General features: G+C 31.8%; 1 protein-coding gene across 3 annotated transcripts in view; it reads right to left on the reverse strand.

The window, feature by feature from the left end:
- Col11a1 (collagen type XI alpha 1 chain) overlaps nt 1–23,305 on the reverse strand; it is a 210,341-nt gene that overhangs the window by 56,299 nt on the left and 130,737 nt on the right. For all 3 annotated transcript variants that reach the window (XM_027943110.2, XM_027943108.2, XM_027943109.2), the window contains 5 exons: nt 21,390–21,443; nt 16,927–16,980; nt 13,548–13,655; nt 13,056–13,145; nt 12,752–12,805 (listed from right to left, as the gene is read on the reverse strand). In XM_027943110.2, coding sequence (XP_027798911.1) covers nt 12,752–12,805; nt 13,056–13,145; nt 13,548–13,655; nt 16,927–16,980; nt 21,390–21,443 — 360 coding nt within the window. The remainder of the gene's footprint in view (nt 1–12,751; nt 12,806–13,055; nt 13,146–13,547; nt 13,656–16,926; nt 16,981–21,389; nt 21,444–23,305) is intronic.

The raw sequence follows: 23,305 nt of genomic DNA on the forward strand, positions 1-23,305 counted from the left end.
TTATGAAAAAATTAAGTAGTGAAGGATAAAAGAAATTTAAAAATATTTACTAAGTTATGTAAAGCTTAAGTATTATATACTTTCTATTTTTATTTTTATTTAATATAATAGTATTTTACCTTTGGATGAGTGTCTTAGATGGGTGATTGTTATAATTTATCATATTATTTTATAATTGAATAAAATGGGGAAATGGGCTCATTTATTCCTTGAGATAATATTAGTACCTTTACCTAATAATTAGTATCTTTATACAATTTCATTTTAAAATTCATAATCAATTATTTATAAAACCTGGAAAACATTATTTAACACTTATTTGCTAGTGCTATACTTCCCGTATTGTGGAAATCATTCTACCATATAAATTTGAATTACTGAATTTATTCTAATTTATATTTTATTATCTAGGTAATTAATTACAAATGGCAATAAGAAAAATAGTAACAATACCAATGATTCGTATTTCCATATGCTTTAAAATTTACAAATTATTTTGTTTCACTTTGTCATTTTATTCTCTCAAAAATCTGAGGGAATTGATCGTGCAATGGCAGCATCTGAGCTTTAAAGATGAAGAATCTGAGGCTCCAAGAGTTCTTCATGATTACATAGCTAGTTGAGGGAACTCTGACATTGGACTCTGCTCAGTGATTTCTCTATAGGACCCCCCACCGCTGCTCTCTGATGAGGACATCAATAATTCCCAAGGACCATTATTGGGGAATGTCCTTAAATTCAGCACCCACTCAATTTCACCAAGTTCTCATTGATTACAAAAAGACTACAAATAAATTTACTTCTTAATTTCCTGACATTATTTTCTAAATAAATTCACAAGCTACATATAGTACTTTTAACTAGCCAGTTGTCTGAATATAACAGTTAAATAAAATAAATGAAAGGGATACAGATTTATAGGAGATAGAGTAATCCAAGAAATATTATTTTCTCTCATTTCTGTTGATTTATAACTAATTGAACCACTATCATTACTATGGAGTAACTTAAACACAGGGATGCAGAAATAATTGGAGAAACGTTGCCAAACTATGGTTAAAGAAATTATGAAATTAGTTGTTGACTTAAATAAATAATGACATTTCTGAGCTCTGAGTACATGTACAAAGACAAATCTAGAAAATAGTCTTCATATTGCATAATAATGAAAAAATTGTGTAAATAGTACATATTTACCAATCAAGTATCCCAAATACTAAAAATGCATACACAGTTACAAGGGAAAACATGTTAGCATTTTTCAAGTAATAAACTTCTGCAGTGCTATCAATCTATTTTATTTTAATTTCATAATAATAAAATAATTTTTTTAAGAAGTGGCTTATCTGTTAAGTCAAGTGGCACAGTTCTGATGAGTGACTGCAGAGGCCAGTAAAGAAGAGAAATAATGATGGCAGAGTCTTTGGAGTGTTTCAGTGTCAAGAAGTGCACCTCTAAATGAAAAATAGCTCAAAGATATGCTGCTAATTATTAGAGGGGAAACCAAACAGAGAGAGGGAAAAGGGAGGAATTGGGAGGAGCAGTGAGATGCACAGATATTCCCTGAATTAATAAAATGAGAGAAAGTTTTCAGTAATAAAAATACTCCTTTGTTGGTAATAGAAATACATCAACAAAATACAATATATAATGCAACAAGGGTTATTCTGTTTCATTCAGGTTACAATTGACATCCCTTAAGATAAATTCTCACTATCAGAAAAACTGATCAATGTACCTTGTAGGTATGACATCTTAATATTCCACTTGTAAACCTCAGGAAAGGATTACCATCCATTGTTTTTTTCAAAGATAAAATATGCATCCTATATAAGTGATGATATATTTTATTTGTAATTGATTATACAAAAAGAGATGCAGTTCTGATAAATCAAGGCATAAAATCATTAGGTTTTTAATCCTGTCTAAACCCCAATGTTGAAAGTCTACCCAAGTAATCCAATAAATATTATTTTCTCTCATTTCTGTTGTTTTATGGTATCACCGCAGGCTATGGAGGTGGACAACTGTGAGAATGGAAAGATAAAGAGGATTACTAGAAAGAAGATGATTATGTAAAGAAATTTTGTTATTTTCTGATTTTCAAGCCTAAAATGTAACAATAACTGTGCAAAATACTTTTCATATGTAAGGTATTTTAACATACCACAGTGAATCTCATCACCATGTACATCCACAAGACACTAAGTAAACAGCAGAAAGACCAGTAGAGGGAAAGGAACAGGGGGAGGAAGGAGGAAAGTGAAAGAGGAAGTATTAGGGACTGAATTAGAGTAAATTATACCTCATTCTTTTATAATTATGTCAACATGAATCCTATTGTCATGTATAATTCAAAAGAACCTACTAAGGACTTTATAAATGGGGAACAATTTTTCCCTGACTCTCTTTGCACCCACATTACCCACATATATATTGTGTTAAATTTTGATAAGTAGAAGAAATAGAGCCATTTAAGGCCATTTTTTCCATTAAAGTTCAAATTGGTTACAAACACTTTCAATGGGTGAAAGTGCTTTCCTTTATCCAAATAGTTCTTCTCCATTTTCAAGACCACCAAAGAACTGTTTTCAGCTTGACTAACTACTCAACAAACCTTTTATCTAAGACACCATGGGGCTCTTTTATCACACTGCTGCCCTGATCTGAAAAGTTAAATCTTTCTCTTATTGATGCTGAGTCTAAAATTACTTGAGTAAATACACCTTCTTCAGAGTATATTCATCCTGATCTTTCCATAAAAACATTCATACACAAATACTTAGAAGTGCTTTTACTTTAGGTTTCAGAATTCCAGGCGAAAAGTATTTTTTTCTAGTAATTACATGTCTCACTGTTGCTTACACAGTATGTCCAATTTATCTCTGAATATTTGGTTACACTATCTCCTGATGTAAGAAGTCTTGGTATTTTCCTTTACTATCAAAAAAAAAATTCCAGCCATTCTTTAATCACAAGTAAAAAACCCTTTAACCAAAAAACAGTATTTCCCTAAGAATTAGAAGAGAAAAATACTTTTAAGTATTCCTTACATATAGTATTTCAGTTTTGCTACAATTATTTTCTAAATAAATCAGCATAGCACTCAACACTAAATTTCCTTTTTAAAAATATCCCCACTCTCTTCATTGATATTACCAAAAAGTAAAATATGTACTATGTACATTAAATAATAGAAACAATAGCAATATATATGGAACATAATTAAATCAATGATATGCATTTATATTTTTATAAAAGCTCACCTGCTGGATTTTTTTAAAAAGCTCTCTTGCTAATCAACAGAAATTTAAAAACTTGCAGAATAACAGAGTTGATTGTGTTTTCCCTAAAAAGATGTAGTACTAGAATTAAAAGAAATACGTGCTGCCTTAACTTGATACATTATGATTGATATGTCACAAGGAAATAATTTATGGCTCTTTCTTTAAAAAAGAATGCATATTAAATTAACAACGAGGTGTCTTTAATATTTAAAGTTAATCAAGATATTTCAAATAATTGTATTAATGTGACTCAAGTATAGATGAAATGCCGATTTGAATCTATGAAAGTTTGTATAGTTTGTAGATACTTTATGCTTTTATTACAAAGCATAACTATTTTAATTTCTCCCTTGAAGCATTCATAAGATTAAATTTCAGATTACCATCTTTCTGTGAAACCTGCATTAAAATTAATAACAAAAATATATTACCTCTTTGTAGTTAAAATATTGTTCATGATCTTGTCACAGCTCATAAACTTTGAAACAAATGATGAAAACAAGAAGAGACTTTTTAAATGTATATTTGTGCCCCAAAGTACAATTTCAATTTCCTTTCCTACTAGTTATTTCAAATATTCTATAAGCCTAGATATTTGTAATAACAGCATGCTCTGCAGTGATTTTATTTTATACATAAATAAATGAAAAGTGAAAATCTCTGATGGTACCTACTGATTAAGCAAGTGATACATAGAAAATTTGCAAATCTTAAATATTCCCAAGCCAACTTTAAAAGAATAAGACTTATGAATCCTTTAATCTCAATTGAACCACTAGAGAAGTTCTGTCTCTTTTTATAAATTGAAGTTTAAATCCAATATTAAAAGAGGGTCCAGTTTACATATTCAATAAAAAACATACTGAGGATCCACTCTCTAGTGACACTTACTGGAGATACAAAATATATTACAATAGGTACCAGCCCTTGAGAAACCTGCACTGTAAATGAATTATGTTTCATAAAGAGTAGACATGTATAATGATAAAATTTTTGCACTGCTGTACAGTTAATAAGAAATTTTACAACTGTGCAATAAATGAAAAATTATGTCTAAGATGTATGTTTAGATTTAAATACAGGTTAAAGTCACAATGATTAGAACCACAAAGGTAGAAACTTCTGTGTGTTTTTGTCAATGATTCCAGCACTTGGAGTACAGCACTTGGAAAACAGCAGGCCCTAAGTAAGTGTATCAATTGAATGTGCAATCTTTTCCATTCCAGAATCAGAGCACTAACTTTCTGATCTTGAGCAAATTCTCTAAGAGTCATTTGCTAACCAATAAATTAGGGACACAGTCTATCATGAGGCTTGTGTGATATTTAATATGTTGATAACACCTGAAATTATTTGAACAATTCTTGTCTTAAAGTATGAATGCAACAGATGTTGGAAAACTATACATAAGCATCTGTATATTTTTAAATAATTATATAATCTCAAATAATTGCATATGTAAAATTTTATAGAAGAGATAACTAAGATCCAAGAAGTAATATGGTATTGTTAAAGTAAAGTGGGGGAGGAGGAACTTTCTCCACACAGCATTAAACTGTTTTTGTGTTTGCCCCTAGAGCAATGATGATTATTTTACATATTAAAAGTGTTGAACTGGAAAGAATTTTCAAGAAAGGTTAAAATCTAGAGAAATATCAGTTTCCTGATTTGTGATATAAATACCAATGGACACATGACAATTTAAAAGTTCTATTTGCATGACCTTGCTATCGTGAATAACTAAATATCTGCACTATTTTTATGATGTGGCATTTTCATACAGGAGCTAATAGGAAATATGTAAGATATACAAGTGAAGAGATCTACTGCCCAGCATGAGGACTCAAGTTAATAAAAGGGCACTATACTATGCATTGAGGTTAAATAAGTAGATTTCAGCTGCTCTTGTCATAAAAAAATAACTGTGATAGAAAGTTACTCGCTTTATTATAGTAATAATTTCACTATTTAAATATATCCCATAACATCATGTTGTAAACCTGAAATATATTTTCTTTTTTTTTATTGGTTGTTCAAAACATTACAAAGCTCATGACATATCATCTTTCATACATTTGATTCAAGTGGGTTATTGTAACCAATGTGATTCTGCAACTGAAATATATTTTCAAAAACCTTTTTGTAAAGGCAATAATTTAATATGTATTGAATTACACATATTATAATTACAGTATCATTATATTTGAGTACTCAATAATAACCACTATGGAAAACTTAGGATTTTTTTTCTCTTTTTCAAATAAAAAGTGATCATTCTTTCAAAAAGGAGGAATTTAAATATCTATATTTAGTTCCTTTTTTAATGTATATTGTTAGTTTTAGTTCTTTCTGCAACCTCCTCTCAGTGTCTTCTTCCTCACAATGACAAGGAAACAAGCCACAATAACATCATTCTCTATTCTTGGGGTAGTGAGAACAGGGGCTGTTTTTCAAATGCTTTAAACAGAGGGAAACACTAATATAGATATTTTATCAGTTATTTTATATGTGTATTTCATATTCTGAGGAGCATCTATAAAGTAAATGAAACTGATAAACAGACAAATGATCTCATTAGCATTCACTTAACATGTATCTACTATGGGGAGAATAGAAGCATAAACGTAAGAGGTTCTTGTAATACCGAGCTATTCAAGTAGGTCAATTTTAAGGCCAAATTGACCTTCATGGCAAGATTAGTATGATATAATTCTACTCTTCAAATGATATATTTTAGATCACACAGGCCAAAAATTTAGATGAGATATCAGACATTATTAGAATTTAAAGCATAAATTCTGAATGATCAAAGTCATGCAGTTCTGCAAACTTTGGTCATTGGTCTCTGACACTGGCTCTACCTGTCTCTCATCCCTAGCTGCATGTGAGAATAGCTTACTGAGATCAACCTGGGCCACAACAGAGAAGATATGCATTATCATAAAAAGTAGCATAGAAGGAAAGAAATATAAAGATAAAAGGCTTTACCAACCACCCTATCATATTTGTTTCAGTCATATTTTTAAAGAAAAAGAAATTGTTGGTAAAGAGATGATTTCATATCATAAGATATGGAGAAAACATTACTTAGGGAAAATGTTCTCCTGATTTTCCTTTAGGAAAATAGAGGGGGTAAGTCAAAGCTGAGAATTTGTATATGTCATATCTGCACATATGGCATGTTTATATATATACAAAACATTTACCCAGTTTATCTTCAATATGCAGGAAAATGCTGCACTGCCTGCCTCTCTCATTCTTCACTCCTTGCTGCTTTCTGTTTCATGTGTGTAACAAGTCACCTACTATGTGCTTAAATCCCTGTGATCAGTAGACCTGCCTAGGCTTTGACTGGCATCTACAACCAGTTGTTGGATACAATATCATGCATACAGTGAGCACTTGATTTTGACTTGACTTAAAAAGAACAAAGTCACAGAACTCTGTTGGTAATTTTTTTTTCTTAAGTGCAAGAACTATGAACTGTTTCTCAATATACATTTACTCCTAGTAGCAAAATCTTTTAGAAAACCATTATCTTAAAATACCTGTTCTTTCCTAACAGGACCAAAACAAGAATGAGAACTTCAAGACTAAATTCAGCACACACAAAAATTATTTTTCATAGATAAAACTGATTTTTAATTTATAGCTCCAACTCCAACATAATTCTTTTAGACAAAAAGCATTATTTTCAATTTTGTCTCTCTGGCCTTTTAGTTTATCACTTAATACTTATTATTTTTTTTTCTTATCTGTCATCCTCAGTAAAACATAAGTTCTTTGTAGGAAAAGTCTATTTTATGGATCTGTATAACTTCATCTTAATAGATGGTATATTCAGATATATTGTCATTCCAAAAGAAAAAAATTATAATAGTTTACAGAGAATACATAATATATAAAATAGAATATAAGTAAAAAACAGGTAAGCATGAAAGACAGGTAAGCAAATAATATTTTATTGGCATTATATGAAGCTAAAAATATTAGCAATCTAAACATGCCTACAGACAAGGGATTTTCCCCCTGTAGGCCATGATCCATTGATGAGTTATAAAGTCAATTTAATGGATCTTATCCAGAAGTTAAAAAAATAATGAGAATAAAACATAATAAGTAATATTAAAATATGTACAAAATTTGTACTTTTTATAATAAGTATGTTCAAAAGATTAGAAAAGTGATAATAAGGCATCGATCTTCCCTATTGAGACTCAATTTTGACTCCATGATTTTTGCAAGCCAAAGGAAGAAGGAAATTCTGCATTTCAAAATTCATAATAACTGAAAGAAAAATAGTTAAGTATTTAAGAAACCACAGAAAAATAAAATAATTCTATAAAAGCAGACTTAAAATGAATACTTTTAGAGTTATGATTATCAAGAGATTTCTTCTGAGGATATTTACAAATAGGATCCTGTCTAAAGCAATCTCCCATATTCTCAAGCACATTCTTTAGACATGTCTTTAGGCATGTCCTTATGCTTTACTGTCTCTCTGAACACAAGAGGATGGCATTCCATGTAGACCAGGCAGAGCTTAGTAAGCTCATTGTGAGAGAATGTGATAACAGTGTGATGCAAATTCTCTGGTCTCTGTTTATTTCTGAATGAATTATGAATAAAGGGAACAGGTGCAAAATATATTCATAGGTGAATAAACAGATGGACACAGAGTTAGATGGATGATTACAAATATTGTATTTGCTTTCTATGGATTAGAAAATATAGATAGGATACAGAGTTTAGGGTGCATGGTTGTGACACATGAAAAACATCTATAATCATTAGGGACTCAATCTTTGCTATGATAGTTTAAGCAGTTTAGTCTTTGATTCATTCAAACAGTCAATGGGCTACAGGGAAACTGTTAAGAGTATTAAAGCCGAGTTATCTGGAATATTAGCTCTTCTGACTCTTCTTTCAGACAAAATTGTTCACAAGGGTGTGGAAGCCAGGTGTGATGGCACACACCTGTAATCCCAGTGGCTCTGGAGTCTAAGACAGGAGGATCACAATTTCAAAGTCAACCTCAGCAACCTGGAGGCACTAAGTAACTCAATGAGACCATGTCTCTAAATAAAATAAAAAACTAGGGCTGGGGATGTGGCTCAGTGGCCAAGTGTCCCTGAGTTCAATCCCTGGTACCAAAAAAATAAAAATAAATAAAAAGGGTATAGAAATGTCAGGACAACTTGGAAAAATGTAATCAAAAAGGAGGGAGGAAGGAAAAGAGACAGGGAAATTTAGTTAAGAAGATGTTACAGAGTGAGAGATCTACATATCTAGAAAGGAATTTATGTAATGAGATATCATGAATTTCATCTGCAGATAAAGGACTTTAAACTTATACAATCTAATTATCTTCTCTAAGCCTAAGATCATTTGCCTTAAAAATGAAATGCAATAATACGACCATGTCAATTTGCAAGAATATAATGAATATATAGTACTCAAAACAAGGATTGGAAGAATGCACACTCAATAATATTTTGTTTTCTTTTTCTATTTCCTTTTTATTTCCCATTTCTTCTTTACTCACATTCTTTTCCTTAGACAATTCATCAATTTTTAATTTTCTTTCCCCTAATGTGAGTAATGCTAAATCTCCACACTCTCTGTTTCTGTGCATTTCTTCTGTACTTACAATTACTTGGTCAATATCCCAAAGTAAAATTAATTTGAGACTGATATAAAATCAGACCTACCCATTATAAAACAAAGGAGTTCTATAGAATATTCCTATGCTGTTTTCCTCTTAAGATTTATAATTTTAGATCTGTCCCCAACAGATCAGACATTTCCCTCTACTATTCCACTGTTATCTTTTTGATTAATATCACAATACAGAACTTGTTACTTTTCTTGCCAAAAAAAAAAAAATCATCATTCCTGATTCCTTCATTTTAAATAAAACTACACATTATCAATTCTTATAAAATGATAATTAACATAAACTAATTTTCTAGATAGGTTAGAGTTTGCATCTAGAAGACCAATTTTTTGTTGTTATTGTTGTTGTTGTTGCTCTGCTTTGCTTTGCTTTAATCTCTGTCAGTTGGAATAATTTTTTTTTCAAAGTCTACTTCCACATGCACATGACTGAATGACTGCTATAACTGAAGCCAATGGAGGCTTGTTTGGCACTTGTTACAGGCTGGAATCCTCAACTTGAATCCCTCCTCCATATTTTACTGTGATCATAGCCACAGTTTTGGAAACCCATTCCCATGAAGGTTGTCTCTCTTTTCAGTGCGTCCTCCTCCAACAACTGGGGAATAGCTTTAATTGGTTTATGCTTGAAAAACTGGATGAAAATTTACTGTCAGAATAAGTAGTTATTCTAGATTATGTCAAAGTGAGTACTTGAAAAACATTTCTACTAATAAAGTATAAAAACCTTTAAACATTTTTTTGTGACTTTCATGAGGTTTTAAATTTTTATGTATGAATTTTCCCTTTGTTGTTGATACAGATGAAGCAAAATGGTTCTAGGTTTGGAAGGCATCATTAAACTGTCATTCCCTCAAAAACACAAGCCTGACATTATCATTTGGTTTTTGTCTTTCCTCACTGCCCATGTCCAAAATTAAACAAAAAAAAAACAGTGCTGCTACTCTTCCTTCCTGTGTTGACATCTGCACCGTGCTGTGACTCCCCACTTGCCTGGTCAATGGCTCACTATAGTATTATAAATTAGCCCCTGAATGTTTACAACCATCTAGCCTTTCCCATCTTCATTATATATTTTACACTAAGGGAAAAGCTTGTTTTCCTAAAGTTTTATTTATTCATTATTTATTTATTTAATCAACTTGCTCCAAAGATGTCAAATCTTCAAATTAACTCCCACTTACCATATTAGAGCTTCAATAATCACATGCCATATTCTATTTCTGCTTTAGCTTTACATGATGCAAAATATTTAGCTGAGTACCTAGTTCCCAGCAAGAATTGAAAAAAATTTTACTTCTTCTTCCAAAGCTTACCCTACTTTAGTAAAACTAGATACGACCTCAAACACTCTATCCTTTCCTCATGTGTTCTGTCTTATGTTTTGTAATCTCCTGTGCTTTGTTTGTAAAGCCAAGTTGAAGGGCCTTTCCACTGATTTCTCTTCTCTCCCTAATGACATACAAGCAATAGAATTAATATCTATTGCTTGTATGTCATTAGGCTTTTAATCACCAATCAATTGATAGTGCTGTTTAATCTTTGGTGGGACTTCTTTTCTTCAAAACCATTTATCATATTTTGAGTCAAGTGACATCTTTTGTTGTTTTTAATTGTATAGAAAAAAGTATTTAGTAATTGTTATGTAAGTATTTGTTGAAGGCAACTAAATAAACAGCACATTTACTTTCATATTATATGTTGTTCTATATTTAACTGGACAATTTCTAATAAATATTCTGTAAACTATATGCCCAGAGGGTTAATTATGCATCATACATACACATTGGTTTCAATTGCTTTGAAAACACTTATTTGCATGGGTCCTAAAAAATATTTTAAAACAATTCTTATAGTTATAATTCAGACTTCACTAGTACAATGATCATTGATTTAAAAAATCATTTTTGCCTAAAATAAGATTATCTTATAACCTGAAAGTCCAATTAAATGTATTGCATTCTACTAGAGTTATTGAAGATTTTATGTCCAAATAAAAACTTTTGTCTTATTCAGCTGTTTTTCCTGCTAACATTACCACCACTAAATTTTGAGGGATGTAAAACAATCTTATACATTGGATTTTATCAATTTCACGGAAAGTTAAATATATTCATTGAAATATATTATTTTTCCTTAAAAAAAACTTCACCAATTTGAATGATTTATAGATCTTCGGTTTAAGAATAATGTTAATCACCCTAAAAAAATGCTATACTTGCTGTGTTCTCAGTATTAGTTATGGAACAGAGACTTTACTCATATATCAGGCTTTATTATACTTAAATAGAAAGGTATGGAATGATTTCTGTGTGCCAGGTGCTGTATTGTGAACATAACCAAAGTAATACAGGGAATTCACAGAATAATAAGAGAGGCAACTGATGATATTCCAATATAATTTATAAAATAGAAGTCAGAACTCTGAGGCAGGGGGGAGTTTCACTAATAAATGACCCATAGAAATTTCTACATTTATGAATAAATGCGATTTTTCCAAGGAGAAAGAGAAAAAAAATGCAGTTTCCTAGAAGAACATGAAAGCATAAATCATACTCTCTCAAAGTAGAAAAGATCGTGGTGGTTTGGGGAACAAGAAGATGTTCAGTACCTTAGACTGGGTAGACTTAAAGGGGAAGAATTAGGGGGAAAATAGGCTATGGTGATTGGAATCAAATTGGCAAGATGACCCAGTAGCCATGAGGAGTTTGATTTCTGAAGGCACAGTGTAGAGCCATGAGAAAGGTATAAGCAAAGGAATGGCATGGGTAAGGAGGTGCATTAAACTAAAATTTAGAACTGATCTTAAAAACTGACTGATGAGTGAAGGAAAATGGAGTCAAGAGAAAGACACTGCGAGTCAAGGAGGAAATGAAAGGAATCTGAACAGAGTGTGGTGATGGAAATGAAGAAAAGGGATAAAGAAACATTTGAAAGTGGAACTGATATGACTTCAACATGCTGTGGATGGTAGTTAAGAAGGGATTTAAAGCAACTTTCCACTTATCAGGCTGATGAAAAAAGATGGAGATTGAGAAAAGGCCACCAAATATTGCCTTTGGTCTGGTCCAGCGGCTTTTCGGAGTACAGACAGGAATAAAATTGAATTCGAGGAAAAACATGAAGACTGCATTCAATGGTTCTCAAAGGAGTCTATTTAGACATATGATCATCAGGAAGAAGAGATTAAAAATCTGATGTTTACTCATTTGCCAATTATTTCATAATGTTAAATTGACTAAATAGATCGATATGTATCATATATAAAATGGCATGTATTTTCATGTTTATGGGGTTTATTTATATCACCAACAAAACATGAGTCTTATGAAGTACTTAGAATCTCAAATTAAGCCTGTTTTGTAGCAAATGATGACTGAATATAACATATAAGCAATTCAATCTTATTTTATGATTAATTTTAAAACGAGAGGAAGAGAGATGGAGTAAAAAGAATTCAAATTACAGCTTCTCCATGGTTTCCATGACCATGATTTTCTATTCCTCATAATTATGATTTATTTCTTTGCTAATGGTAAGAAGCAAAATAGCTCTTTATATCTCTGGACAGAAGTAGAAGCAGAAGCAAATATTTCCAATCATCTAAACCCTTCTGTTTCTGCACTCATTAGTACGTGCAATTAGTAGAAACCAGGCATTGACTGATTTGATTGGCATGTGTTTATTTTCTCTCCTACACCCTGTGAGATCACAGCAGGAGAGTAATGAAAGAATGGCTGTGATTCACAACCATAGATAGTGTAGCTATGGATTATCATCATACTTACAACTGGACCAGGTGGGCCCTGGGGACCTTCTCCTCCTTTCAGTCCAGGTGCACCCTGGGAAAAGTGTAAAATCAAAGAAAATGAATCAATATGAACTAAATATAAATGGAAGGAGATGTACAATTGATAAAATGAGAATGTCAGGAAGTATTTTTTGATACAAACATATATGCATATATACAATGATAATCAAATGCTTATGTTTACATATATTGTCTTAAATACTCAGCACTCTATTTAAGCTCTGAAAAAATGCTTCTAATAAGCACTTCCATTCACACACATATTTATATGTTGATTATACCTGAGCTCCAGGAAGACCTCGTTCACCTGGGAAACCACGTAATCCTGCTGGTCCATCTTTCCCTGAGATACCCTGAGGTCCTGGATCACCCTAAAGAAGATAATATAAATCCATCAATAAAGAGTAATTTCTACACACGTTTGTATGAACAAAATTGTGATTACCTCCAACCTGCTGTCAGAAAAGCTTAAAAATTACTTAATAATGAAAATTTTGTGTGGAATGTCCTGTACATTAAAATGAAATAACAATACCTTAATTTAAGGATTTATATGTATAAATCAATAGTTTTATGACCAATGAGATAACTGTTCCATTATTCAGTAATATCTTCAAGTATAATAACCTTATACTAAATATCTTCCTGACATGTTTTTCTGACATTAATTTAAATACTAACAAAATAGAGAGACTCTCTGGAGAAGTGGTAAGCAGTACAGTTAAAAGCAAATGAATGCTTGGAGCTAAGACAAGTCCTTGAGCATCTCATACCTTTGCACCTTCTTTTCCTGCAGCACCAGGAAGACCTTGCTCACCAGGAGGGCCAGGAGGGCCCGGGTGCCCACGTTCACCTATGGGACCAGTCTCACCTGTTGGTCCCTGAATTAGATAAGCAAAACCACATTAGTTTGCTCTTTTAATTTTTGACAAATATAATGCATTCTCAAAACATATCTTACTCCCTTGTACAAAAGTTTATCCTTTTCCTTTATTTTCATGCTGTTCTAAAAAGCACTTCTTATCAAACGCTGACAGTAACATATCTGACAAAAGTCTGAAATGATTTCTTGCAATCGTGGTTAGGATATCCAAGTGTACAAAAGAAAAAAAAAATACATGAAGTCTAAAAGGATATTTTCCTTGTTTAATACTAGAATTGCTTCAGTGTAAGGGCAGTCCAAGTATTGTTAAAAACTGTTTTGGAAGTCAGGTATGATGGTACACACCTGTAATCCAAGCAGCTTGGGAGACTCAAGCACGAGGATTTGAGTTCAAAGCCAGCCTCAGCAATGGCAAGCAACTCAGTGAGACCCTGTCTCTAAATAAAAATACAAAATAGGGCTGGAAATGTGGCTCAGTGATCAAATGCCCCTGGTTCAATCCCCAGTACAAAAACAAAACAAAACAAAACAACAACAACAACAAAAAAAAAACAAGTTTCATGCCATTTCCCTTTTTATATAAGGTGTTAAATCAGTTTAACAAAGAGACATTGGTGATATATTGATAGGTACTCTACTGAATCACTACTTGATAATAAGCCTAGACCCTGGGAACTCAAAAACTCAAGTAGTTCTCTTTGGAATTTCCATGCACTGGAGACCTCTCTATTTCTAATTTATATTCATTTGAAAAAGTCTAAGGAATGTGGCAGGGGGCCCCTGAAAGCAGTGAGTTTGGGCCAGAAGTTCCTTTAGGCCAAAGGTATAACAAATAGCCAGGTCCCTTAAATTGCAGCAAATGCCAAAATGAAAAATGTCAGGTCATTAATATGTCCCCTGACTGGTACCATTTGTGGTCCTAGCGTGTAACAAGCTATCAAGTATAAACAAGGAATGGTGACCAGCTGGTCTCTATGTTCACCTAGAATAAACAGCAAGATGAAGGATTTAAGTTAAAGATATATAAAGAGGAAAATTCCAAATGTTAAGGTTGTTATACAGTGGAATGTGTTACTGAAGTTGCTTTGGAATATCATTCCTTGTTATTTTTCTAAAAATGCAACATATTTTTAACTTTTGGTCTTGTATAAAGAACACATGTGCCCCAAATATTGGCACACATTTCTAGATTTATATTTCTTTATGTAATAACTGGAAGTCTTCAACTATTATTGTGCAAAAGTTTTTCTCCCAAAGATAATTTTTTATTCGAATGCCAGGATTCGCAAGAAAATGATATGATGTTGTTACTAATTAAATAGCTATATCAGTGAGACAAAAATGGGCAGAGATTTATACAAAAAAAAAAAGATGAACTATTTCTTCCATTACCTCACTCCCTTTATTCTAACATGAAAATATAGTTACATTTAAAACAGGGAGTTCAATTATTTATTGATTTATTTAATTGGTACCAGGCATTGAACCCAGGGGTATTTAACCATGGAGTCATATTGCAAACCCTTTTTATTTTCTTATTTTGAGACAGGTCTTACTAAGTTACTGAGGCTGGCTTTCAACTTGTGATCCTCCTGCCTCAGCTTCCTGAGTCACTGGGATTATAGGCATGTGCCACTGGGGGAATTAAGGTTGTCTTTAAAATAGTTGGATTTCCATTCATAATAGGAAAAATATATCAATGAAGATGCATACTCAATAAAATACCTGCTACTTTTATGCCTTAACATAAAGTAGGAGGAAAAAAAACAAGTCAGGTCCCAGAATTGTAGATGTCTGCATTTGGCAGGGATACATTTTCAAAAGGTATCAGTTCCTGAAATATTCAGTTAAGACACCCAACATGTTTACATTCTAGATAGACTGATTCAGTTTCTCCTCAGAGATATTGAGTATAATAGGAATTATGCTCTAGTTATTCTTTCTTTTTTCCAAAGAAAATGGTTATGAAGTTATTTGAAACAGAAAATAAAAGTATTTTCAGAGGAAGCTTTCAAATTATTGATTAATGTATATAATATGCAATATATACTTAATATATGTATATTCACTCTTGCTATGTATGGTATACATTGAAATATATTTGTATTACTTAAATATTTATTCATATATAAAAGTATTTCCTAAAAATAGATTTCACTGTATATCTATAATTAAAACTGAAGATCTTTAAAAAGAACCCTTGAGTACACACACACACACACACCAAAAAAATGCATGATGACATGCATGCTGTATTTCCTTGGAAAAAGAACAAAGAGTTAAAATTTTCCCTTAGGTTTGAAATTATTCTCTGAAATAAAATTATTAAGAAATCCAATGATTCTTCATTTTTGCTTTTGCCACACAAATTCTTAGAAAAAGAGTGTAGTTTTTGTTTCTCTGGGGAGGGATGCATATTAGTGTATGTGTGAATACATGAGTTACAAAGTACTGAGAACAAATTATTAATAGGAAAAAGAGTAAAAAAAATAAATAATTAAAACATTTCTCCAACTGATCTTGCTTTACTCTAACTTGCTATTACCAGGGGTAAAATTCCTGCTGAGTAAACTAAAAGTGTTCTGTCCAGTCCATATGTTTTGGGAAAGGATAACAATTTTATTTTTTATGTACACTAATTATTATATGCAGCTCTGTGATACCATAATTTAGGATATTTCTCTAATATTTTAGTTGTCTGCTACCTGTCTTGAGAGAGATTCTTGTCTTAACCAATATTTCACATATGCTCAAGAAAACAAAATAATACTTATTCCTGATATGAATAACTGTTGTTATGATGACAAAATCCCTTAAAAACATGCAATAAGTTACAAATATTAAAATTTATAAATATTGTATTCTGAGCTTTATCTTATTCTTCTAGGCCTAATTAATACTCAAAGGCCTGAAGTCATTTTGTAATTTTAAATTCTAAATGGACAAACTCTTTAGAAAGAATTTGGGGTTCATAAAATATAGATGGTGCCATGGTCAGGCTTTAGTGTTAAACTCATTGTGAATTTCTGATACACTTTCATTATATATTCTTCTCTTTTATTGATACAGGCAAACGAGAACCTGCTTTAATTAAGCAGTTATTTGCTGAATATCATTTGAGGTTGGTAATCTTCAGATACTTAAATGTGATCTGAAATTTAAAAATACAACATTTGGAATCATAATAACATGGATCCATGTTACACAACTTATTATGGTAAAAAGATAAACATAAAAATATATATCATTAGCAAAATAAAGGAACATACCTGTGGTCCAACAACACCTCCTGGCCCAGGGGGGCCAGTCTTGCCTTGAAATCCCTAAAGAAACAAAGTATTATCTGTAAAAACTATGCAACGGACAAAGCATAAATTAAAATTTGACAATTGAATAACTTTATTAAAAGAAAGTCAACTATTGGCTAAAAATACCTCAATTGCTTAAATCTGAGTTAACATATTCCAGTTCTTTTAAAAATCCAAAATTTGCTATCTTCACTGCTTCACATTGTAATGCAATGATTATTTTCAATATACTAAAATATAAGGCAGTATGATTAAGCTGGAGCACAAATGTATTCTTAGCCATGTTCTACCAGGTCAAACAACATATAGAATGTTAACATAGCAATGTTTATGGATGAAATAAATGATGATTTAGACATTCTTTAAAACAGTCCACTGATTCTCTATCCGTAGATAAATCTATAGTCAGTGATCTGCATATATTTCTTTTTAATGCATTCCAAAAATCTCATAAAATATAAAAGGATACAAAAATACATATTTTACATATACAAGAGAATACTTTGCATGATTAGTAATCATTTCATCTTTTTACAAATGTTCTTTCTAAAAACCCAAAAGAATATTGTTATAAATACACCTTGCAAATAATGCAATCATTAAAATAGAATCTGGTTGATGTGAACAGAATGCCTTTACTAAATCAAGCTTTGGGGAATTTATTTTGGTACCTACATTTCTCTAGACTCGTGGATTATTCATTCTGTATAATTGCGTTATGATAGACAAAGTGCTTTCTCATGTGAGTAAGGTTACATTTAACAGTTAGGAGAATAGATAGAAAAAACTAGGAGGAAAACATTCCAAAGAATAAAATAAAGTGAACAGTGTTTACAAAAGTTTTGTTCACTGTAACATGTAATAAAACTGGAAATAATAAAATTAGCAAGAAAAGAAGCTAGTAGTCCATATTTGTAGCACAACCTTCCAGGTAATTATGATTGAATTATTTGTAATAGCAAAATTCTATAAGTCAAAGGAATCTGAATTTATAATTATTATAATTTATATCAGAAGGAAAACATAAAACTCTATAATTCTTTTTTTAATATTTACTTTTTGGTTGTAGTTGGACACAATACCTTTATTTTATTTATTTATTTTTATGTGGTGCTGAGGATCTCACATGTGGGAGGCAAGTGCTCTACCACTGAGCCACAAGCCCAGCCTCATAAAACTCTATAATTCTTAAGACTATCAGGGTTCCACTTGAGCTATCATTCTAAATAGCCAAACCCACTAATCCTGCGTGAAATTATCACAAAATTTATTTAGAATTTTGTAGTCAAAATAGCAGTTTGCTTAATTTTAACTTTTTAGCAACTGGGAAGTTTGGAAATCTGTCATCAGATTTTCAGATTATATACACAAACACATATAAACACACATATACATGTGCACAATATATGTGGGTATGAATATGTACACTTCTGGATTTTGTCAACAACCTCCATGACTACATTTCTTACCTCTATGATGATTCATTCTTCCACCTGTTCCAAACTATTTCTAAAACACTGATCTATGTTAAACCCTGACACTTTTTCAATAAGGGCCTATTGGTCATTCCAATTGTATGTGGTTCTGTCTCCAACATTTCCAACATGGTGCTCACTGGAAGTACCTTCTCTGAGTTGTGGTTTTCTTTATTTCTTTTGTTTCTTTATTAATGAAGTATCTCTGTTCACACACTTTCCTGCAGCTATCAGACTCAGTCATTTAAACCTAGAGTGTCACCTAAGAGACTCTCAACATTGAGCTTCTCTCATGTCCCAGTAGACTTGTGTTATTCAACTGCAATCATCTCTTTCTTTGATGATTGCAGTTTTTCAAATCAGGTTCACTCATTTATCTACTTTTAGCCAGAATCACTATCTCACATAAGCAAATTTAATCAACTCATTGCTAAACATATGTCAAGTAATACTGATGACAAAGTTCAGCACAATCTCAACCTTGTTGCTACGCCAGTCACATCTTTTGCTTTGAAAATGTGTCCTAGGTTCTACCCACACTAATCTTCTCACCTGTATCTGAATCATACATTTGCATGACCTGTTCCCTTTGTTTGGATTACCCTTCTCCTTCAAGTTTGACTTGAAGGAGAAAATGCTTTTCTGAACTTAAAAAATATTAAAATCTTTTTCCTTAGTGAATGTGAGAGCAAAAAGTGAATTTAACAACAATTGATTAAAATTAATTGATTAAAAATCAATATTTCATTGAGGAAAGTCTATGAAAAATTTACATTCCACATTTGCACTCATGCATCCTAAGGGGAAAGAGAAAAGCTTGGCTGCTAGCCCAATTGTGCAGGTGATGGATTTTGGAGGAGCTGGAAGAGAGCACTGCCCATATGTCTGCTTATTCAAGACATTTATTGCATTTGCAAGTATCTGATAAATTTACACCAGAGATTGTACAGAAAAACTACACGCAGTAGAATTCTTACAGATCAGAATGGGGTTTGCTTGTCTGATATTTTCATGTAAGAAAACCAAACTTACTTTTTAATTTTAGAATAACTGATGCCCTTTTAAAGTCCCTAAAAACAGAAATTAATTTGATATATTCATGGGTAGCTTGGAATATCTAAGACCCAACCAAAATGTAATTCCTATTCTAATAATCTCTAAGGGACTTTATTAATTTTGGCATCAATACTGGATTTAGCAGTGTCACTGAGACAGATTTGAGATATTTCACTATAATAGGAGCTGCTTCTGATTTTTTCTGAGACTTGAAAAAGTTTGAAAATGTAAGGCATCAAAATGAATCTTGAATTTAGGAATGTGGAAGAAGCTAAAAAATAATGAAATAATTTCCTCTTTGAAATAAGATAACACATATATACAAAGCCTATCCAGTCTAGATTCTGATCTTATGCAAAGAAATCTTTTGAATTCTAGGCAGCAAAATAAAGTGAGAAAGAACAGTTCCTGGCCATAGGGTGATTCACTCTTCTATGAAAAGAGGTTGTGAAATCAGAAATATAATTTCCCAAAAATAATCCTGGCCTTTGTCTATGAGAAACTAACTACTAGAGAGAAGGATTCTTCCTAGAGGCATTAGTTAATATGCTCTTTTCTTCTTTGTTTAAATTCAAATATTATATATGACATAGTTATTTCAGAGAAAAGCAGAAGCTCTTGACTAAATTGAAGACAAAGTGATTTGAAAATGGTAATTCTCTAGGTATTCCTTCCTCAAAAACAATTTCAAAAATATTCCTGTTATTCCCAGGAAATAATGTGATGGTTAAAATGATTGGATGCAAGATTTAAGTGGGAATGTTGTGTGGGAATTTGAGTGTAAATTTCACTGTGGATTCTTATTTAGAGAATCTATATTTTCCTCATCATGGAGATATCATTCCCAAGAGGAAACTCAAAACAATTTTATTTTTTGGTCCCACTATAAATCATTTTGATTCAGCTTTGGAAAGTCCAGACTTTGAAATTTCTAGCCTGGATAAAATTAGGAAGCTGTTAAACTAAGAATTGTCACTTGGAGAGTGAGACAGGAATTGGGTTGCTGCTGACAGACTGTTTCTCCCATGGCAGAAAATTAATAATATTTTAAGATTTGTTAACACATATGGCTATGCAATTCCAAATATGTCTTCATGTTGGCAGAAAGCCTTGAAGTGATTTTTAACCACGCAGTCAAAGATAGTCTATGTTGTGGTTTTCTCAAGAAATCTGGATAAAATTAACCAATATTAAGAAACAAGAATATGTTCCAAGGATATGTGCCAAACCTTGAGGATTTCTGACTAGAATAACAACCCATTGGTACATTCAGATATGTAGTTTCATAACAGTGATAAAATAAATCACTAACCCACAAGAATTCTTAAGCCATCGAGGAGTTGACAATTTCTCCTGTGCCCAATCATCATCATATATAAGATGGATTACTCAGTTAATTTGTTTAACGTTATATTTCTCCATTTATAAATAACACAAAATTACTTTTTTCAATCTACAGTTCCCTACTCAACATGAGAGGAAGCATTTGAAATAGTTCCATACCACTTATACCCTTATGGTTTTAACATCAGCAGAATTCACTCTCTAGTTCTGGAAAGAACTTTGTGTTATGTGCATGACTTACAGTAATGTGTGACATATCATGAAAGCATCCAAAGAATAATGGGTTCTTCTCCATCAACTCATTATTAAAGTACTATTATTAACAATAAGATTAATTAAATAAATCAACATAACAGTTTTTTCAAGGATATTTGTTTAGGTACAAACATTGGTCTATTGATGTATTTATTCATGTTTTAATAAAAGATCTAATGGAATTCATTCCTACATTGTTCTCAAGCTGGTCATTTAAATGTTAAAATAAGTAGCTTCTATGAACTAATGAGGTAAAATAAAGATTGAAAATTTCACTCAGAAACAGTTACTTACTGTCTCCCCACGTTGCCCAGGGTGTCCTGGCAGCCCATCCTTCCCAGGTGGACCCTGAAATCACAAGTTTTAAATAGCCATGAAGTAAATATTTCTTTAATTATAGACTAGAAGTATTATGTTAGACAATTTACTGATATTTCACTGGACATTATATTTTGATGTTCTAATTGATTTTATACTTGGTGATGTTCAGTTTTATATATGGCATGTATCTCTTTAACATAAGTCTGTAGCTATAACCGAGACCAAGAAAAAAATGTAGAATTCTATTCTATACCTTTTACAATTAAGTGAATTTTTCTCATTGCATCTTTTTAAAACAATATTTGCATAGGTCTGCATTTTATTTTCTTTCTTCCACATAATTAAAATAAAAGAAATTTATTTTTGCAAAACTGTTCTTCAATTTGTGTGTGTGTGTGTGTGTGTGTGTGTGATGTGTTTGTAAGCCAATTCCCTGTGCATTGAAACATGGATAATAGAGAAACATAGTGTCCTCTAGTGGTGATCCAAACTTCAAACTGACAAGAATGAAAAAGGAATGAAATTTACAAAAACAAAGGCACTTTACATCTAAAATCGCTTCAAGTAAAGGAAACAATGTACTATGCTCAATTCTGGAAATGATCAGGGCCACTTTTTCCCATTCAGTTTTCTTAAATACCCTCTTGGAAGCAAAATTCTTATGAAGTACCGGAGAGCAACTTTGCCATGGTATTGCTTTCTCTAATGGGTGCAATCTTTGTCATGTCTGAAGAAATAGGTGAAGCAAGTTAACTAAGTACTTAAAGAAAACAACTCTCCAAGGTTTCTATTTTTAAAGACTTAGATAACTTCCTTAGGCTGCCTTACGGGATTATTTATTCTTCCCAGAAACGATTAAGTGTTAATTCAAATTTCAAAACATGGTTAATAGGTATAGAAAATATTCCCCCACTTCTAGATAAATGAAAAGGGATGGTCATTTTAACAGTGGCATTTTTATGGCAATATCTGTGTCATATTTTACAAGGGTTATTTTTAATGACCCATCCCACTACAAGTCAAATTTTTAATAAATTTATTTTCAGACATCTATTTTTTATGTATTGATATGAAATTAATATATAACAAAAAGATTTCATTTCAAAATAAGACCATTTTCACAGATAGCTTTCTTCCACATGATTAAGGTTTTCTCCAGGATGGCTGATAGGCCTCAGGAGAATGGTTCTTGACACTGCCCAGAACCACTGTGCTCCCTGTCCTCTTTTACATTGGCACACAAGTGGTCCTGTGAATTACCCGCTCTGATAAAAAACTGTCATTGTATTTCATAGGATCCAGCTTGCTCAGTGTTTTGCTCATGTTTTCCAGAAACACCCATCCAGGTGCTTCCAGTGCCATCCTCCCCCAAAAGAACAAAACTGGAGTTCCAAGGGCCCAAACATTCTTAGATGTCACTTCAACATTTTTTCATTAAAATATATTAGATATGTTTCCATTTCTCACTAGGTCATGAGTAATATAAGATGATGTTTTTCCCTCAGTTTAGAAGTGAAACACAAAAATGGGTAGTTCATTCTAGAAGATTTCATCCAGGTTCATGTTTTCAAAACAACAAATAAAAACAATTTGTCTACTTTGTCTCTATTTTGATACAGATGGAATTAATATGATATCAGTTTCAGATAATTATAAAAAATTTACTAAAAGCAGTGGAAGACAGCTAAAGAATCATAAATTTGAGTCTGGTCTTTCCCTACCAAACTAAAACAATTCTTAAATGCTGAGCTTTGCAATCAGTATAAAACATACACACGATTCTAACAAATCTGTAAATATTAAAGTTAAATATCTCACTATATTTGCTGATAGAGATGAAATGTTCATTACAAAAATTATAATCCTTTAAAACAGTGATTTTAGTTCTA

Source organism: Marmota flaviventris, chromosome 10 (genome assembly GCF_047511675.1).
Source record: "Marmota flaviventris isolate mMarFla1 chromosome 10, mMarFla1.hap1, whole genome shotgun sequence".
NCBI lineage: Eukaryota > Metazoa > Chordata > Mammalia > Rodentia > Sciuridae > Marmota > Marmota flaviventris.